Source organism: Rhinolophus sinicus, chromosome 6 (assembly GCF_057876585.1).
Source record: "Rhinolophus sinicus isolate RSI-liver-muscle chromosome 6, RSI-T2T, whole genome shotgun sequence".
Classification (NCBI taxonomy): domain Eukaryota; kingdom Metazoa; phylum Chordata; class Mammalia; order Chiroptera; family Rhinolophidae; genus Rhinolophus; species Rhinolophus sinicus.
Window position 1 is genome coordinate 33,068,890 of NC_142506.1, and position 18,047 is coordinate 33,086,936.

The following is an 18,047-nucleotide window of genomic DNA, read 5'->3' on the forward strand; positions in this document are numbered from 1 at the left end:
ATCACCCTTGCTTGCAGGCAGCAGAACCGTAAGTCTCAGGATAAGTACTTCCCCACGGGACAAAACCTTTATGCATATGAATAGATGGAGAGCACATCATTGAATCTCTTCCCCACAGGTTGTGGGAAGGAATGCAGCCACAGAGGCAGAGGCTCTCCTTAGTCAGGGGAAGTTGGGGGGCTGTGCCCACCTCTATCAACCCAGTGGGTTCTCCTGTTGGTCCCCACACAGCTGCACCTGGCTTGGGTTGCCCCCTCCATGGGGAGTCTTACCCGTCATTGACTGACCAGCCGTATTTTGGGGCCAAACAGGGCGACATAAGGTGCAAGCACAAAGGTGAAGCAGAGTCCCTGAAAGGCTCTGTCTCAGATTCTCCTTTCTTTAGGGGCAGGTACTAGGGGACAGACAGGTAGGCTGCTGTGTAGCAACATGGGGCCCAGGAATGTGTGTTTTTACAAGCCCTCCAGGTGATTCTGATGCTAAAATTTGAGAACCACCGTTACAAAGAGTCAAAGTTGCTTTTGTTTCCAAATCTATCTATGCCATTTGTACATGTTATTGTAATTCATTTAAATACTACAAATACCAATAAAATGTAAGCACTAAAAGAAATTGAGGTTTTTAAAAAATAAAAACTAAATTGAAAGCTTTGTACAGACTTAAGACAATTTGCTAACCAAAATTGCTATAGAAACAGGCATGGATGAAATAAGTGTAAAAGATAGGGGGAAATTTCATAAAAATTTACAAATATTCTGCCTTTACATTGTGTTACATTAGTCTTCAAATTCTTGCTGCAATTAAAAAAAAACCTGAAAATCATAGACAACACATAATGGGAATGGTTTGTACAATAAAGAACTTTAAAAATCATATTCTTTCAAATGAACTTAAAATTAGTAATTTTGGAAAGTATAATTAAAAGTAATTTTTATCAAAAGTACACTTATGCTTTAAATAAAAATAAAATGGTTAAGGTAGGTATGTATATGTAGTTTGTTATGATTCCGCTCTTTGAATGATATTTTCCATCAATCAGCCAACCACAGGCCCAGTATCATGGAATAAGAGGGCTTCTCCTGGACTTTGATTTCGTGTTGGTTTTGTTTTTTGTGTGCACAGCTCTCTGGGAAACTGAGGGGGAGAAGAGAAATTGGCAAGGCAGGATTCAGGCACTCCTGGGTCCTGAGACCCTGGCCAAGAAAACCCCAAGGTGTCAAATTCCACCTTGATTTGAGGGCCATCCACTGGCTCACTGTGGACAGCAGATGAGATAGACCATCAGTACAGTGTTAGACATGAAGAAGCCCACTTCCAGGCAAGTGAAACTAAAAGCCTTTTAAGGCCAAGAGAGTACTAGCCCATTCAATTCTGACAACCTTTGCTGCATGTTTTTGGTTCTTTGCATAAGTTCCTTGGTTGCAAATCTGTACTTGTAAAAAGAGGGCCAGTTTAAGGGGCAGATGTATGAAGGTGACCTATGTGTATAATTCAGATATGCCACTGTTGCTCCAAGTCCTCATCTACTTCAAAAAAATCCTTTCTTGGCCATTTTGTCTGAAATTTCTATGCTCTCCATTATAAAGAGAAAGAGAACAGTAGGCCCCCTTATCTTTGGGGAACACTTTCTAAGACCCCAGCGATGCTTGAAACTTTGGATAGTACCAAACACTATATACACTGTTTTCTCCTATACATACATATCTATGATAAAGTTTAATTTATAAATTAGGGATGGTAAGAGATTAACAAAAATAACTAATAATAAAATAGAACCATTATAACAATATAATGTAATAAAAGTTATGTGAATGTGGTTTCTCACTCTCTCTCTCTCAAAACATCTTATTGTACTGTGCTCACCGTTCTTGTGACGATGTGAGATGAAGTGAAGTGAATGACGTAGGCATTGTGACATAGCATTAGGCTACTATTGACCTTCTGGCCATTTGGCTACTAAGTAACTAACGTGAGGGGAGCATATCCAGTGTGGACATGCGGGACAAAGGAATACCAGGCAGGACAGAGCTGGGTCACGCTACACAGAACGGTGTGCAATTTAAAACTTACAAGTTGTTTATTTCCGAAATTTTCCATGTAACATTTTTGGACCATGGCTGACTGTGGGAAACTGAAACGGTGGAAAGCAAAGCCGCGGATACAGGGGAATCACTGTAATTCCCTGGCTGCAGCTCTTCAGCCCTCTACATCACAAAGTGCTAAGATCTCAGGAGGGGAAGCCAGTCTCAACATGTTCAGTCTCTGCCAAATATGTGAGAAATTGCTCAGCTATCTCCAAGGATAAATAATACTTTGGCGCAAGGTAATGAAGCCTAAGGTTGACAGTCTCAGATTTACAATCTGGTCACATTCCAAGGTTTTCCCAGCAGGAATCAGTCTGCAAGGGGATGGCATTAGTAGAAATGGAGTATTTTAAAGAGGAGCATTTGGGTTTCAAAGTTCTTTGCCAGAGTTAGAAAATCCAAATTCACCATTTAGAGAAATGGTAGAAGCAATTTTCTTGTTGAGTGTATATTAGACATACAGAGTCAGATTTGCAAAACCGCTCCTCCCTAAGGTACGACTGGATTTGTGTACGCAGGATATTAAAACACAGAGGTTTCTTACTGATTTTGATAACAATCGGGAAGTGTGCTAGGCTGAATGTCCCCCACCCCAAATTCATATGTTGAAATCCTAACCCCCAGTTTGTCAGAATGTGACTGTATGTGGGGATAGGATGAGGCCATTAGTGTGGGTCCTAATCCAATCTGACCGGTATCCTTATAACAAGAGGAAATTTGAACACAAAGGGAGATCAGGGAAAGACCACATGAAGAGGCAACAAGAGGGTGGCCACCTGCAAGTCCAGGAGAGAGACCTCAGAAGAAACCTAACCTGCTGACACCTTGATCTTGGACGTCCAGCCTCCAGAACTGTGAAAAAATACATTCCTGTTGTTTAAGCCCCTTAGTCTGTGGTATTTTGTGATAGGAGCCCTAACAAATTAGTACAGGGAGACATCTAACACTTAACAGTTTAGGGGCGAGGGAGATCCTGCTCCAAAAAGCAGGAGTTAGCTGATGAATTAAAAATCTGCCCTTTCAATATAAAAATCCATCTTCCCATCCCTTGTCCCCAACTTAAATATCAACCATCCCCTTCTCACTGATGGTAACTGATGTAGGAGAATAAAGGAGAAAAGCTTTGAAGGCAGCAGTAATGCCATGTTAAATCTCCGTGCTATTTATTCTGAGTACAGACTTCAATATTTTAAAAAACGTACCAGACATCTGACATATTAATAAAATGCAAGCATTAAATTCATAAAGGATATAGAAAAATTCATAAAGGATATAGAAATTCAAATTCAACTGTTTATCAGTTGGCCGAGTATCAGACATTTTGATGATATTAATGTTAACAAATACATAGAGAACTGTTGTAAGCACTTGACATATATTAACTCATTTAATCCTCACAACAACACTTTGAGGTAGGTATTATTATCAGCCTCAATTTACAGATGTACCTACCTCATAGAGTTGCAATTATATGTAAAATAGGTCCTAGGACTTCGTAATATTCAATAAATGCAGATATATATATTTTTATCACACTACCTCCCTAATCAGATAAGGCTGAATGTAGGGGTAAAGGGATACCTTAATGTCATTCATTTGTTGCACAGCCATTTATTGAGCAATTACTAAATGTCAGGCATGTGCTAAACCCTGGATGGTAATGACAAGCAAATACTATCCATAAGACATCTTAGAATAAATCTTAGAATAAAGACAGGAATGGGCCGGCCCGGTGGCTCAGATGGTTGGAGCTCCGTGCTCCTGACTCTGAAGGCTGCCGGTTCGATTCCCATATGTGCCAATGGGATCTCAACCACAAGGTTGCCAGTTCGACTCCCACAAGGGATAGTGGGCTGTACCCCCTGCAACTGACAATGGCAACTGGACCTGGAGCTGAGCTGCGCCCTCCACAAGTAAGACTGAAAGGACAAATTGAAGCTGAACGGCACCCTCCACAACTAAGATTAAAAGGACAACAACTTGACTTGGAAAAAAGTCCTGGAAGTACACACTGTTTCCCAGTAGTGTCCTGTTCCCCTTCCCCAATAAAATATTAAAAAAGAAAAAAGAAAAAAGAATAAAGACAGGAAGGAGTAGCCAAGCTCTTAGCAGTGATTACCTCCAGGAATTAAAACTGGGAAGGAACGACTTTCAGGTTTTGACTTTATACACAGCTGTACTCTGAGTTTTCTGTATAAGAAAAAATGATTTTGTAATTGAAAATCCCACAAAGGGGAAAAGATTAAAAAAAAAACAAGAAAAAAAAAACCGAATGCTTGAGATTGCAATCAATCATTCAACCTGAGTCAATGATTCAAGAAAAATGTGTTGCAAGTCCATTTTGTGAAAGATGAAAAGTATAAGTGGCCTCTGTCTTTAAGAGTTTACAATCTGCTTGGGCAGATAAGATACAAACACGACCAAAGTTACCCCAAAAGACAGGACTGTTGGTAAACCCCAAGTGAGCATGTACAGCAGAAAATTCTCCCTCAAAAATACAGATAAATGGTATCTGAAAAATGTACAGTTTGACAGTGACAGATGATTACTAGACTTATCACGGTGGTCACTTTGTAAGGTATATAAATGTTAAATCACTATGTTGTACACCTGAAACTAATATAAAATTGTATGTGAACTATAACTAAAAAGAAATTTAAAACATTTTTAAATGTACTCTTTGGGATGGAAATTAACACAGCTTTAGTGGCAGCTGATGAGTTACAAATACAGGGACTCCACTAAAGCAAAAGGAGAACCTTAGTCAATAATCCACCCTTGATCACCTGACTGTGGAAGGAAATTCAGTCCTGTCCAGAGCAAAATGAGCAGTTAGGGAGATGGGACACTGGCACTTGAATTTAATGTTCCATTAACTCAAAAGTGTGGAAATGTCTAAAAGTCCTGAGTCTAAGAATTGAATTTTCATGCAGGTCACAATCCTAATTACGGGATGAGTCACAGCACTAGAAGCACTGTCATGGAAGCCATTGCGTCCATTCGCCAGTAGCTGAACTTGGTGAATTTCTGCCAAACTTCATTAAATGACTAGGTTAGATTTGCTTCCCCACTTTCTCATCACCCACTCCCTACCCGTTGAAATCTGCCCTTTGTCCCACCCCTCTTGATCATTATCAATGGTCTGCTTGTCATCTTTGCGTCCCTGATGCCTATCAGAGTGCCTGGCAGAGAGTTTTAAAATGTTTGCTAAGATGAACGAATGATTCAACTCTTGTTTCCTTTGGCCTTGCTGGAGCATGACATTAATATTGACCTGGCCTAGAAATTCTCGTTCCCACCATACTCCATGACTCTTCTGATTCTCTTTCCCATGCCCTTTACCCCATTCCCCACCTTAGGCTGTTTCTTCATGAATATTTTACCTGCTCCCCCTTCTCCCTCCTGCTCCCTACATGTGGCTTCAACCCAAGGCTCAGGTCTTCACTCTCTCCTCACTCTACACTTCAGGACATCCGGAAATGATGATAATAATTTCTGTTATAGTAATAATAATAATAAATTGCCTCGTGTGTATTGAATTTTACTCATCATTACACTTACTCCCACAAAATCCTCTTACTCTGCGTTATGGATGAGAAAACTGCACAAATTAAATGACTTAGCAAAGATACATGACTAGCAAGTAGCAAAACTGGGATTTGAGCCCAGGTCTTACAGTATTGAAGGTCCAGATGCCTTCAAAACAAACAAAAAAACACATAAATAACATTTTAAATGAAAAACACATGGAAATTAAAATTTAGAAAGAAATGGACTATGCTGCTTCCTGACTGCGTCGTTGGTTCTAATTTCTCCCTATGGTGTTAGTGCTGTTTTCGGCTCCCTCTTGACATGTCCTTATTGGTGTCCTACCTCAACTTCAGACTTACCTTGTCTAAAACTACTCATTATCTTTTCTAAAAATCTGTTGCCATCACTATCAGAGTCATGGAAGCTCAAACTCGGGAGTCATTTGTGACTTTTCCTTCTCTTATTTATAGCACCTTCTTTCAACCCTTATTCCTTCCCTCTCCATTCCTACAGTCACTACTCATACCTTGGTTCTTGTCACCTCTCATATGATGATTACCATAGTCTCCCAGCTGGTCTTTCCAGCCCTCACCATCTTCCTCCTGGAATTCACCCTGCAGTTTACCACAAGATGAAGTTTCCTAAGATGAGGCTTTACATTTGTCGCTCCCAAGTATGAGTCCTTCAGCAGTTCCTTTTCAGAGATAAAAGTCCAAACTCTTTAGCCTGAGTTTCAGTTGCCTGAACAGTCTGGTTCTTCCCGGTATCTTAAACTTTATCTCCTACTTCACACCTACAGAAATTCTCTGCTTCAACAGAGCTAGTCTCCTCAACTGGTGATTATATAATTTATCATCAAACTGGAATCCCTTTGAAAGTGAAAGGGAGTGCTGTTGAGAATTGAGTCAACAGGCATAAACTGGGAATGTCCTGGATTAATTGGGATTTCTGGTCACCACATTCTTACTGTTCCCTGCCCACCTACATACAGGCCACCTCATAGCAGCTGCTAATAGAATTCTTCCAGGGTCACTACCAGCTTTTGCTTTCCTCTCAATTTCCTGCTCTAAGTCTGATACCTAGGGTCTCCAATTTATGTCCTCGGGTTAGGCTGTGTGCTTAGCTTTTATTTTGGCCTTCTCACTGTGACAGTCTCTCGATCTATCAACTCCCAGCAGCAAGGCCTGCCCCTCCCAGCCCAGCCTCATCCCCTAAGCCTAGAGAGCACTGCCACCTCCACACCACCATCGCCCTTCATGTCTCCCCTTGCCTTAGACATTTGTCCAATTGCTCCCCTTTCTTCCTTGCCCAGATTCCACCCTCACCCCCAAAGCCATTACGATGTCCCTTTTCTCTGACCTTCTGTAGTCTCCATTACCTCTACCATTTGCTTTGCACTCAGCACAGCCCCATAGAGCAGCAAATGACCTTTTGAGAATTTGTTCTGTGTCTCTAACCAAGGTAACTGGCAACAAAGGTTATTGCTTAATCATCTCATTCCCAGCCTCAGGCTCTTTCTTGAGGATGCTAATGACAAGAATACCGATGATAAGACCTGGGTCCACACAGTCTCTCCTATTTTCCCACTTTTTTGCTTGTACTCCACCCCCTTCAAGGAAAGGCAGACATTCTTACATGCTGATAGTAACAGCAAGAGAAACACCCATCTCTAATAAACATAGCCCACAACAGCTCCCTGGCAACCACAGCATCTATTCTCATGCTTGTTGCTCTTCAATAAATGTCAAATTCCAGAAGTTAGAGCAAAACCCTTAGAGACACAAAAGTTCTATACTACACAGGGACAGTTAGGCAATTATTTGGCAACACTCAGAGAACTGGGTTCCTCACTGCCTTCCAGCCCCAACCATGGCCTCCATTGATGCTGCCCCATCTACTTACTCACAAGCTCCAGGCTCTCCCTGTCCCTTCCCTCACCCTAATCTATCTTCACCCTGTTTCCTGAAGCTCATCCACTGGCTTTACTCTCAATGGCCTGATTCCCTTCTGACTCTATAGCACCCAAAGTTTCTACCCATTTAACAAATGGTAAGGGAAAAAATATATATAAAACAAAATAGATAGCATGAACTCATTTTGTTAAACATTAACAAAATGTTTTGAGGTAGCTATCTATATGGGGAAAAGACTGGCAGAAAATACAATAAACTATTCATAGTAATTTTCTCATCTGTTTAAGCTCCTCAATGAAAGCATATTATTTACATAATAAAAATTAATTAAGCAAAAATCATAAGACTTGGTATTTACTATGTTGTCTTCTGTTTTTCCAGTGTTAGTGGATATGGTACCCTGCCACCTCTCGTGGTCACCACCAGCAGACTAAAGGGATAAAGAAATCAACTCTAACACTCAGGAGTCCAATTTCATTTGTGGACCTCCAGTGAGGGAGGTTTTCATCCCCATCATTATGTAAAAAAAAAAAAACCTGATATTTTCATCCTTCACCAGCAAAGAGCAGGCTACGACCTACGCTTTATGTTTTGTTGCTTTTCCCTTCCACATCCTTAGCTAACCTCAAGGTATGCTGGAAAATGTAAATTCTATGTGCAACAAAAAAAAATCATTCACTGTTTGTGGGAAGCAAGACATAACAGGGCCCCTGAAAACAATGGGTTGTGGAACAAAAATGCAGGATTTAGAGTCAGAAAATGCAGGTTTCAGTTCTGCTATCAGTCAAGCCTTTTCCTTCTTTTCCTTCCAGATTTTCTGCTTCATAACTTTCCAGTTCATTTTATTGAATACCTACTATTTGCCAGGCATTGTTTGTTGGTAGAAGGATGAGACTGTGCAAGTGTAAAGGGCTTTGCAGACAAACCGGGAGGTGGCATCAGGGATTTGCTGGCCTGCTCTGCAGGTGCTAAGGAGTACCATTACCCATCACTGAAGAAACCAGGTGTCACCCCCCTCTCCTTACCTCTCACTGGGTCACACAATGTGGAGCTGCCCAAGCAGGACCCTACTCAACTAATTGCAAGTCAGTGCCTACAGTTCTAAGCATTGCCCTTGACACCCCTTAGCTGGGGCTTGTGTTTGAGGCTACCATTTGTTCTCTGACCACGGTGTCTTATTAAATACAGTTGGGCTCTTACACCTGGCAGTCATTTGGCAGATCCAATACTTAGGAGGCTGGCTGCCCATGTCTTTGAGGTGCCACTCAGCACCCTCACCCACCACCAAGTGAACCTCATGTATATAACACATGAGTTATATTTAAGTCATCCCAAACATACCCTCCAAATCTGATGAAAATCCACCCGGTCATTTTTAAAGATTGCAGCAACAGGACAACAATATTTACCCAGACAGAGTATCATAAATATGCCTTTTGCAGAGGACCCAGAATGAGAAAATACTAACCTCAGCCATAAGTGAAGCCTTTAAAGTTCCAATTCTAACAACTAGACCAGAGGACTGAGCACCTTATTGAAACTCAAAGGAAAGCAGTTGGGCCTGTGGGAGAGGGGCGCTCCTTCTTCCTCCTCACTGTGCTTAACTCGTCCTTTCTCCTTAAGCACGGCTGGAGGGGATACTCACCCACACACCTTCTCCCGTCCTCCGCCAGGGTGTAGCCACTGTAGCACTGGCAGACGAAGGAGCCCAGAACATTCACACAGAGCTGCTCACAGCCATGGTCCTCCGCCGCACACAGATCCTGGACTGGGGCCAAGTCATGCCATTAGAACACAGCTCTGAAGGAGGAGACCCTCAGCACAAGCAACGCTACAGCACTTGCTAAAATAAGTTTTGAAAACATTGTAAGCAATGATATATGATCATAGCGGAAATTTCAGAAAACATAGAAAAATCGATAAAAGAAAATCCACCTGTAAGCCCCCCACCTGCAATCTTACCACCCAGAGGCAACCGCTGTTAACATTTTGGTGAGTTTCTATGTGTATATATAAAAACATTTTTTCAAAGTTACAATTATTCACTTCTATTAAATGCATTAATTTTAAATTCACATCAGTTTGTATTTTCCCATGTCACTGAAAGTGCTTTGGCAACACTGAGCAAACTGCTAGTTATCAAGAGCAGACGTGCACTTATCTGCATCAAGCACCATTCCCACTCTCTGACAACCAAAACGCTTTGCAGTCGGTCTCAGCAATTTATACTGAGGTAATCTGGCACTGTCTTTGACATTTTGCAGATGGGGAAGCTGAGAGAGGGCACAGAGGAAAGACCTGCTACTCTACCAAAAACATGGTAGGTCTAAGAATAGCCCCTAATTCCCAAGTCTGCATCAGCCACTTTGAACGTGCTTTTCCTCATTCCATGCGTCTACCACAGCGGTCTTTGAAAATTCTCTTTGCACTCTATTTATTCATCCCAGTCACAAATGAGGAAAATGGGAAGCCAGAGGAGGTCAGGTAGAGGTAACAAAGAGTACAAGAGAGAAATGGATGTATGGCTATTAGCAGTCGGGTCAAACATTTATTATATGTCCACAAAGCACTGAGCCCTCACTATTTATTCAAATGCAATGCAAGAATGCACTCGCAGAAATGCATTTACTGCAATGGAACTAAGAAAATATCAGAGGATGAAAAGGTTAAAGGCATTTTCAATCACCGATTTGGTCTCTCCTTTGCAGAAACTGGCTGACATGATGACATTACTTCTCAGCAAGGAGAATGGCTTGGTTTCCTGACTAGCTATTCCAATAACTTTACCATTAAAGTTGGAGAAAAATCAGAGAGCATTAAAAGGATATATTAGGAATATATTAAAAAGAATTTTTATCGGGTTAATATGACAGCTATGGTAAAAAGTCAATTAACTAGAAAGATTGATTAATCCCCGAATCCAATAGCTACACTTTAATGTAGTCTCCTAGGTCTTTGAATTTTATAGCTTATTATGCTTTTAGGTAAATATAAAATATCAAATTGATAAAAATATAAAAGCTGATTTATTCATCACATCTATTAAATGCATTAAATATTTTTTTAAAATAAAATCTACATCATAACATTAAAAAAGCCTAAGATCCCACAAATAAGGATTCTGGTTTTGAAATGCTAAAAGAAGTATTTTCATTCCCAAATCAATAAGGTAGGTGAAAAAAATTATAGGTGCAAATTCCTTTATCTATTACCAGAATATTTGTTTCTTAGATTTCCCATTGAGATTTCCAATGGATTGTGATATAAGGAAAATACTAATAACCAGAAAAAATTTCATTCAGCTCATGCAAAATTATAGCAAATAATTAAAGAATGACAAAACCTACAGTTAGTTACAAGCCTAGGCCAGAGATCTAAGAAAAGTCGGAATCGCAGGATACTCTTCATTTATTCAATTAATGAAGCACTTACTTTGTCCCATGCACTAGGGAGATAGTGATGAACCAAACAAAAGTGTTCCTGGGGTCACACAGCTTATTTTCTAAGGGTTAGTAACTTGAAGCTCTAGGACTGTTCCTGACTGAAAGAACGGCAAATGCAAATTGCGATAGAACAAGCTAGCCCCATTTGAGGAGTGAAAAGGCCAGAGTGGCTATCAGATGCACCTTACATAAATAGTAAAATACGTGATAGAACATACCAGAACTCCATAAAAAGATGCTGACAATACAAGGAGTTCAGAAAAGGGACAGATTACCTCCGGGCAAGAGTGGATCAGAAACAGCCAGCAGGCAAGTGTGAGAGAATGGAGGGAGGGAAATGGTGCTCTGTGTGGAGGGAACAGTGTGAGTAACAATGCAGAAATGGAGGAAAGCAGGACAGGCCTCGTCGTTGAATTCACTCTGAGAATTCCAAGGGAAGTAGCAAGAGGCAGATTGGAAGGACAATTGACACCAGATGGCAGAGGGCCTGACAGCAGGCTGCGTACTCTCAAGTCCATTCAGCCGGCAGTGGGGACCACTCAAAGTAAAATCCTTTAAAAGGGACACAGATGACTTCATGCGAGGGGTGCTTTAGAAGGACACATCTTGAAGTATCAGTTTGTCTCAGAGCTGGTGGAAACTTAAAGGACTTCTAGCACAGTTACATGAAGATGGCTGCTTTGTTTGGGAATAGCTGTAGTTTTCTGAATTCCAGGCTGAAGTAGCTCTTTGATTTGCTTACATGTTGATGGGAAAATTAACCTCTTGAAATGAGGACCTTCAAGTGTTCTTCAGAGTTCTTGGACTCACCCATCAGTGCAGCCCTGCACTTCTCCCTCTTGGCAAGTATCACAATGTTGATCACATAGGCCTTTATGTAGTGATGTCGTTATTGTGTCTCCCATGCCAAACTAAGCTCCTGAATTGGGAAGGGAGCATCCCTGTACAAAGGCTTTATGGCCAAAAAATGATACTCTAGCACACTGAAACAACCTACCTCTCAAACCCCAAGTCCATCTCTGGAGGTGGGGGACAGGAGCTTCTCCCCCTGGGTCCTCCCCACTCTGCTCCAGCTGCTGCTTTGCCCCTTCTCTGTGTCCACCAGGAACCCTGCCTAACAGTGGTTAGGAAGGAGTGGTGGGAGCATAGGTAACTTTTATTCTCTTATTTATAACTCTGCTTTCAAATTTTCTAATAAGATTTTATAACAGGAACTTTCATAACAATGGAAAAAATCTATGCCATACAAAAGAACCCCTTTAAAATTAGCATTTCAAAAGCAATGAACCAGGAGTTTGAAGCAATGATCTTTTCTTGCAAAAGACTTCCTCCCATAGGGTAGGCAGAGTGAGACAATGAATGCTTATTCCTTTCAGCACAGGGCTGGACAATCATAGGACAGTCTGGGAATAACTGCAAGGTCCCAGCTACAGAAGCAGCAGTGCCATTTTCAGCTGCTCAGTAGAACCATCTGGGGATCTTTTGAAAATCCTGGTGCTCAGCCTCCACCCTTCTCCCTAAATCAGAATGACTAGGGATGGGATACTGACAGTTCCCAGATAATTCCAGTGTGCAGCCAGGTCGAGAGTTGGTGAACCTACTGGATTAAAAAGTCCTCAAAATCCTCTGAGGGCAAGGTGCCCAGACCCAGGAGTCAGCTCCCCCTTTTAGCATTAACTGAGACCAGCAGACTCAGTTTCCTCTAAACATATCTCAGAATTCTAGCTGTCCTTTGTCCCTTCTCAGATTCTATATGAGGGTGCAAAGTGTGGTAAGAACAGAAGGATTATGGCTCGCATTCCAGAAGAATGGTCCCACATACAGCAAGCTTGCCAGTTGGCTTCATTCACGTTTTCCTTTCATACTGTTTTTGGAACGTTGGGGATTTATGGACACTAATGATCTGTACTGTCCCAAAGGAAACCATTGAGGGATAAATTTAATTAAACAAAGACAAAGGAATAAATACAGACTAGGTTCTGACAAAACAACTGTTGTTTTTTGGCAGTGGTCACTTCCATTTGAAACAAATACAGATGTTTTTGGATGATTCCTTATGCTTTTGAAAAACAGCACTTCTTTTTCTCATAGCCCGAAGGGTGATAAAACCACGGGGGATGGGAGAAGCACTAGATTCAGAGTTCCCATTACTCTCTCAAGCTTTATTTTCCTGGTGACCCCCACTAATGGCTCACGACTTCAGTCAAATGTCACCTCCAGGAAAGCTTCTCCAAGTTGGCTGGGCTTCCAGCCTCCTCCCTCTGACTTCCTAGCACCATACACATGGCTCCACTCTAGCACATATGCATTTATCCCCTGGTATTGGAGAGACCTGATCACATGTCCCCCTGCTCCACTGGGCATATGAGCTGGTCTGCCTCAGTCTAGATTCCCCACAGCCTAGCGCCATGTCCGAGCGCATTTAGTTGGTGTTCCATAAGTATTCACTTTCTGAATGAACAGTGGCAAAGGCCATATCCCCTGTCTCCCAACAGGGATGTTCCTAGGGTCCTAAAAATACTCTCTTCCATCAGAAATCGAGTCATGGGAAGATGAGTGAGATGAGAACAAAACTCCTCCTCCTTCTCCTCCCCAGCAAGAGGTATTCCCATACCAGAAGTGGGCTCAGAGCACAGTGACATCTGGGAGACAGCCCCCAGGTGCAGACACCAGAAGAATTATGATGACAGCTAAGGAACTGCTTGCCTTGCTGTCAGCTGCATCCCCAGTACCCAGCACAGTGCCTGGCACATTGTAGGTGCTCAGTAGGTACTTGTGAATGGACAGATGAACCCACATCTATGTGAACGCAAACACAGAGTTGTCAGGTATTCCTCTCGCACTAGTCTTACCTGGGCTGTAAGCTCTGAGAGGAACCAAATAAGTCTTGGTGTTCCTCAAGATGCCTGTATGATACCATACATTTCATACGGCAGGTTCTTAGTGGACATTTGTTGATTTGACTTGAAAGCACCAGCCTGGAGTACTCAGGGGGCTTTTACCTGACCACTCCCCCATAGTGTCCCTTACCACAATTATAATTTAATACTTAATTTGCAATCATTTATTTAATATCTCTTTCCCTTGCCATATGAGGGTAGTGCTTCTTTTGTTTAGCCTTTTAAGCTCAAGTAACTAACATAGTGTCTGGCATGTGGTCAATTTTTAAAAATATATTTGAATGACAGACTGAATTAATTTGTCAAATTGTTCAAAGTGCTGGAAAAACAACAGTAAATAAAATAGATTAAAAAAAAATCAATTGATTGATCCCTGTCCCCGTGGAGCTCATTCGAGTGGGAAGCCAGCAGTGTGTGGGAGCCAACTCCTACTGACTCACAACAGTCTATGCACACCTCCTCCCAACGCCGCATTCAGCAAGGCCAAATGGGTAGCTTGAAATCAGCCATGGTGGCAGTATTTACACCACAGGAATTGGTGAACATTACAAATCAGAGTTTTTTCCCCTAGAGATCTGGTTATCAAACATCTACCAGCGCAACACTGACAGGGGCCAGACATAAACAAAATAAACAGGTAAAACCACATATTATATCAGATGATATAAGTGCTATGGAACAAAATTAAGCAGGAAAAAGGAGTTGAGAGTGTATGGGGAAGGGAACTTCTATTTAAATACTGTGATTAGAAGACAGTCTACTAAAAATATTATTTTATACAAGGACCTGAGGGAGGTAATATGAAAAAGTAGGGATCAAGGGACTTGAACCTTGGAGGAGATAAAGGACAGTTATTCTCGTTTAGACAGGGTGGGAGTGAGGCAATCAGATAGAGTGAAAGAATATTGCCTCTGGAGCCAGACCTGGCTGCAGCTGGGTGACTCGTGTGATTTCACACAAGTGATTTCTAGGAAATTCAGTTTTCATAGAAGTTAAATAATTAAGCGGTGAGAAAACGTTATTGCAGGGCCAAATGAGATAATGTAGATGAGAAAAGCCCCTGACAGATTGATAGGTACTCAACAAACATTAGCCTCCTTTTCTCTTAGACGAGGGTAAAAGAAGGGTTTTGGTGGTGTGTGCCTAGTTAAGTATGGAGAAGAGGTGGACCCCAACCAAATTTTGCCTACATCACAATTCTAGTTAGTGTCACTTTATTGGATGCCTATGAAAACTCCACACTTGTACATTAGATTCAGACTTCTTTAAATGTCACGTATCTTTGGCTAAGTTTTGGTTTATGAGTTCTATGCTGAATTGATGATACAGCAAAGTGGGCAATTTTGAATTTTATAACAAAATCTCACCAAACTCAAGCAAATGCCTTGCCAGAGGACAATCCTTAGCACATAGCTGACATTCAACAAAATTTGCTTGTTTGCCTTAGTTTCTGGAGAATTTTAGGAGGGATTGTCATGCAGGGTGTCATGTGGGGTCTCTGGTCCTGCTCCCCACATAAGAATGCAGGATATGGTGAGGCCAAAAAGGAACACCCACGGAGCCATAGATAGGAGAGTCATACCACTATAGTCTCGCTGGCGGCCGGGTTGGAGACACAGGAAGCAGGAGCCACACGATCTGAAACTTGTCATCTGCTTCTCTGCCAACCAACCTCACTTGCTAACTGCAATCTGCCATGCTAATTGTAATTCGCCTCTCTAATTCGCAATCCACAATCCGCGACTGCCAGCCACCATTCGCTGCTAGCCACAGCAGTTATATTAGTGGCCAATGGCTCATTGGTTACAGCTGACGGCCAACTAGCCACAGCTGATGGCCATCTGATCACAGTTGATGGCCAATTACTACCCGAGTGAGCACCTGTCCACGTGAGGGGGAGAGCCTGGCAACAGCCCTCTGGGACTCTGTCCCCACAGGGATGTTTAACTGTGTCTGCTCAGTCTTCCCATGTGAAATAAATCAGTGAGAATTTGATACTGTCATGCAGGGTGTCATGCGGGGTATCTGATCCCGCTCCCCACATAAGAACGCAGGATATTGTGAGGCCAAAAAGGAACACCCACGGAGCCATAGGTAGGGGAGTCACACCACTATATTCTCGCTGGCGGCTGGGTTGGAGACACAGGAAGCAGGATCCACATGATCTGCAACCTTCCGTCCACTTCTCTGCCAACCAACTGACCCCACTTGCTAACTGCAATCTGCGCTTGCTAGCTCAGCCACCATCTTCTTGCTAGCCCCCATTTTCTGCTAGTGTAGCCACAGAAGTTATATCAGTGGCCAATGGCTCACTGGTTACAGCTGACAGCCAACTAGCCACAGCTGATGGCCATCCAATCACAGTTGATGGCCATTTACTACCCGAGTGAGCACCTTTCCACGTGAGGGCGAGAGCCTGGAAACTGCACTCCTGGCTCTGTCCCCACAGATACCTACGAGCCCCAAAGTGGTGCTCAAATCAGTCTTCGTGTTTCCCCAAGGCTCTCCTACGTACTCTAGATTTAAATGCCTTCCTTCATTTGTGATCTCGAAACCCTGGCGTAGCGCCTCAGCCCAGAGAACTTGGAAAAGTTTTATCTGGCTACATTGGACAAGGAGCACGGGACAAAGACTGTGACTGCTGTGGCTGACATCATCCTGGGTGAAATCAAAAGGTTTTTACTGACTTTTCAGAATTTTATACAAGGCACATTGCATGCTGTTGACACCAATGACAGTTACTCTCTCCTTTGGAGTTAGAGCAAAATGAACACCTTTGAAGACATGCTCCACTTTTTTATTGCTCCTGCTGTTATTTAGCCTGAGACGTAAAAATCAGAAATTATCTATCACAGCAAGAGAGAAGAGAAATGTATTATTAAGGCTGTTATTTCACTCAAGTGGGAAACAATGGGATTTCCACCTACTCCAACTGGAAAGCTCGGTCAGAGTTAGGACTCCACAAACTCAAGCAAAACCCAAGCCCACATTTTGGGGACTGTTCTCCTTCTTTCATCATGTCTGAAAGCACTAATCTTATTTTGACAGCTGCAGTTGGATTTAAAGACTTTCAACAGTAAATGTGAGTCATCGGCCTTGTGCTTCTACGCTGGAGGAAACAAACAAACCGACTGTCACCAAGTAAAACAAACCTGTCCTTTCAGGCAAACTCCAGCTGCGCCTGCATCCTCCTTACCCCCAACTGTTACCATTCTTTTTCTATCAATTCTCCTGATCACTAACAAGATTTTAGTTTTCTTTTGAGAAAGGAAAAGAAAGAAAATGACCCCAAAATAAACCCTTAAAATGTAAGTAAATCTGACCGAGTTGTAGGTTGATCAAAATAATAACCGTGAATGAATAATGCCCTACTCTTGCAGAGCACTTTGCAATTTCCAAAGGGCTGTTCACATCATCACGTACTTAATATAAACACCCTACCGAGTGGAATCTCCCAGGAGAGATCTAGTTTACAACATCTAGGTCAGTGGTTTTCAAACTTGAGCTCACATTACAATCCCTCGGAGGGCTTATTAAAACACACATTCCTAAGCCCCACCCCAAGTCCCTGATTCCACAAGTCTAGGGTAGGGCCTGGGAATTTGTATTTCTAACAAGGGTTCCCTCCCCCCTCCACGAAGCTGAAGGTGCTATCTGGTGGACCCCACTCTGAGGTGCTTATGAAAATAGGAAAGAAGAAGCTGTATAAGGTTCAAACTCATTTTCCCCTGCTGTGTAATAATTATTTCACAACTGGCAATTCTCCACTCACATTTAGTCAGCTCAGTTCTCCCATAGGGCTCTACTCACTCAGATTACTTTTTTTTTTTTTTTTAATCCCTGATCCCTGGCACAGCCAGAAGGTGAGCACACTACACATAATGATTTCCAAGTTTCTGAGCCCAGGAGCCAGGGTTATGAGAAAGCCCCATGACGGAACTTACTCCACTCAGCAGGTCTCTGTTAGCCCTTTGCTCTGAAGCTACGTGCACAGCCTGCTTGCTCCACTCTCTGACTGCCGGCTGCCCCAAAGTTTAGACACTGACCTTGTCTTCCCACACTCCCTTTCTTCTTCCAAAATTTCATCCATTTGCAGGTCAATAACAACCACCAAGTACATCCCAGCCAGGCATTTTCCTTGATCTCTAACCCTCCATCTCTAGCTGCACCCAACCA

At 42.3% G+C, this 18,047-nt stretch overlaps 1 protein-coding gene across 6 annotated transcripts in view; it reads right to left on the bottom strand.

Annotated features, from left to right (window-relative positions):
• Positions 1 to 18,047, bottom strand: part of MATN2 (matrilin 2) — a 145,968-nt gene that overhangs the window by 49,091 nt on the left and 78,830 nt on the right. For 5 of the 6 annotated variants that reach the window (XM_088799032.1, XM_088799033.1, XM_019714991.3 and 2 more), the window contains exon 5: positions 9,174 to 9,296. The exons of the other annotated variant lie outside the window; for it this stretch is intronic. In XM_088799032.1, coding sequence (XP_088655158.1) covers positions 9,174 to 9,296 — 123 coding nt within the window. The remainder of the gene's footprint in view (positions 1 to 9,173; positions 9,297 to 18,047) is intronic. 6 annotated transcript variants of the gene reach the window in all.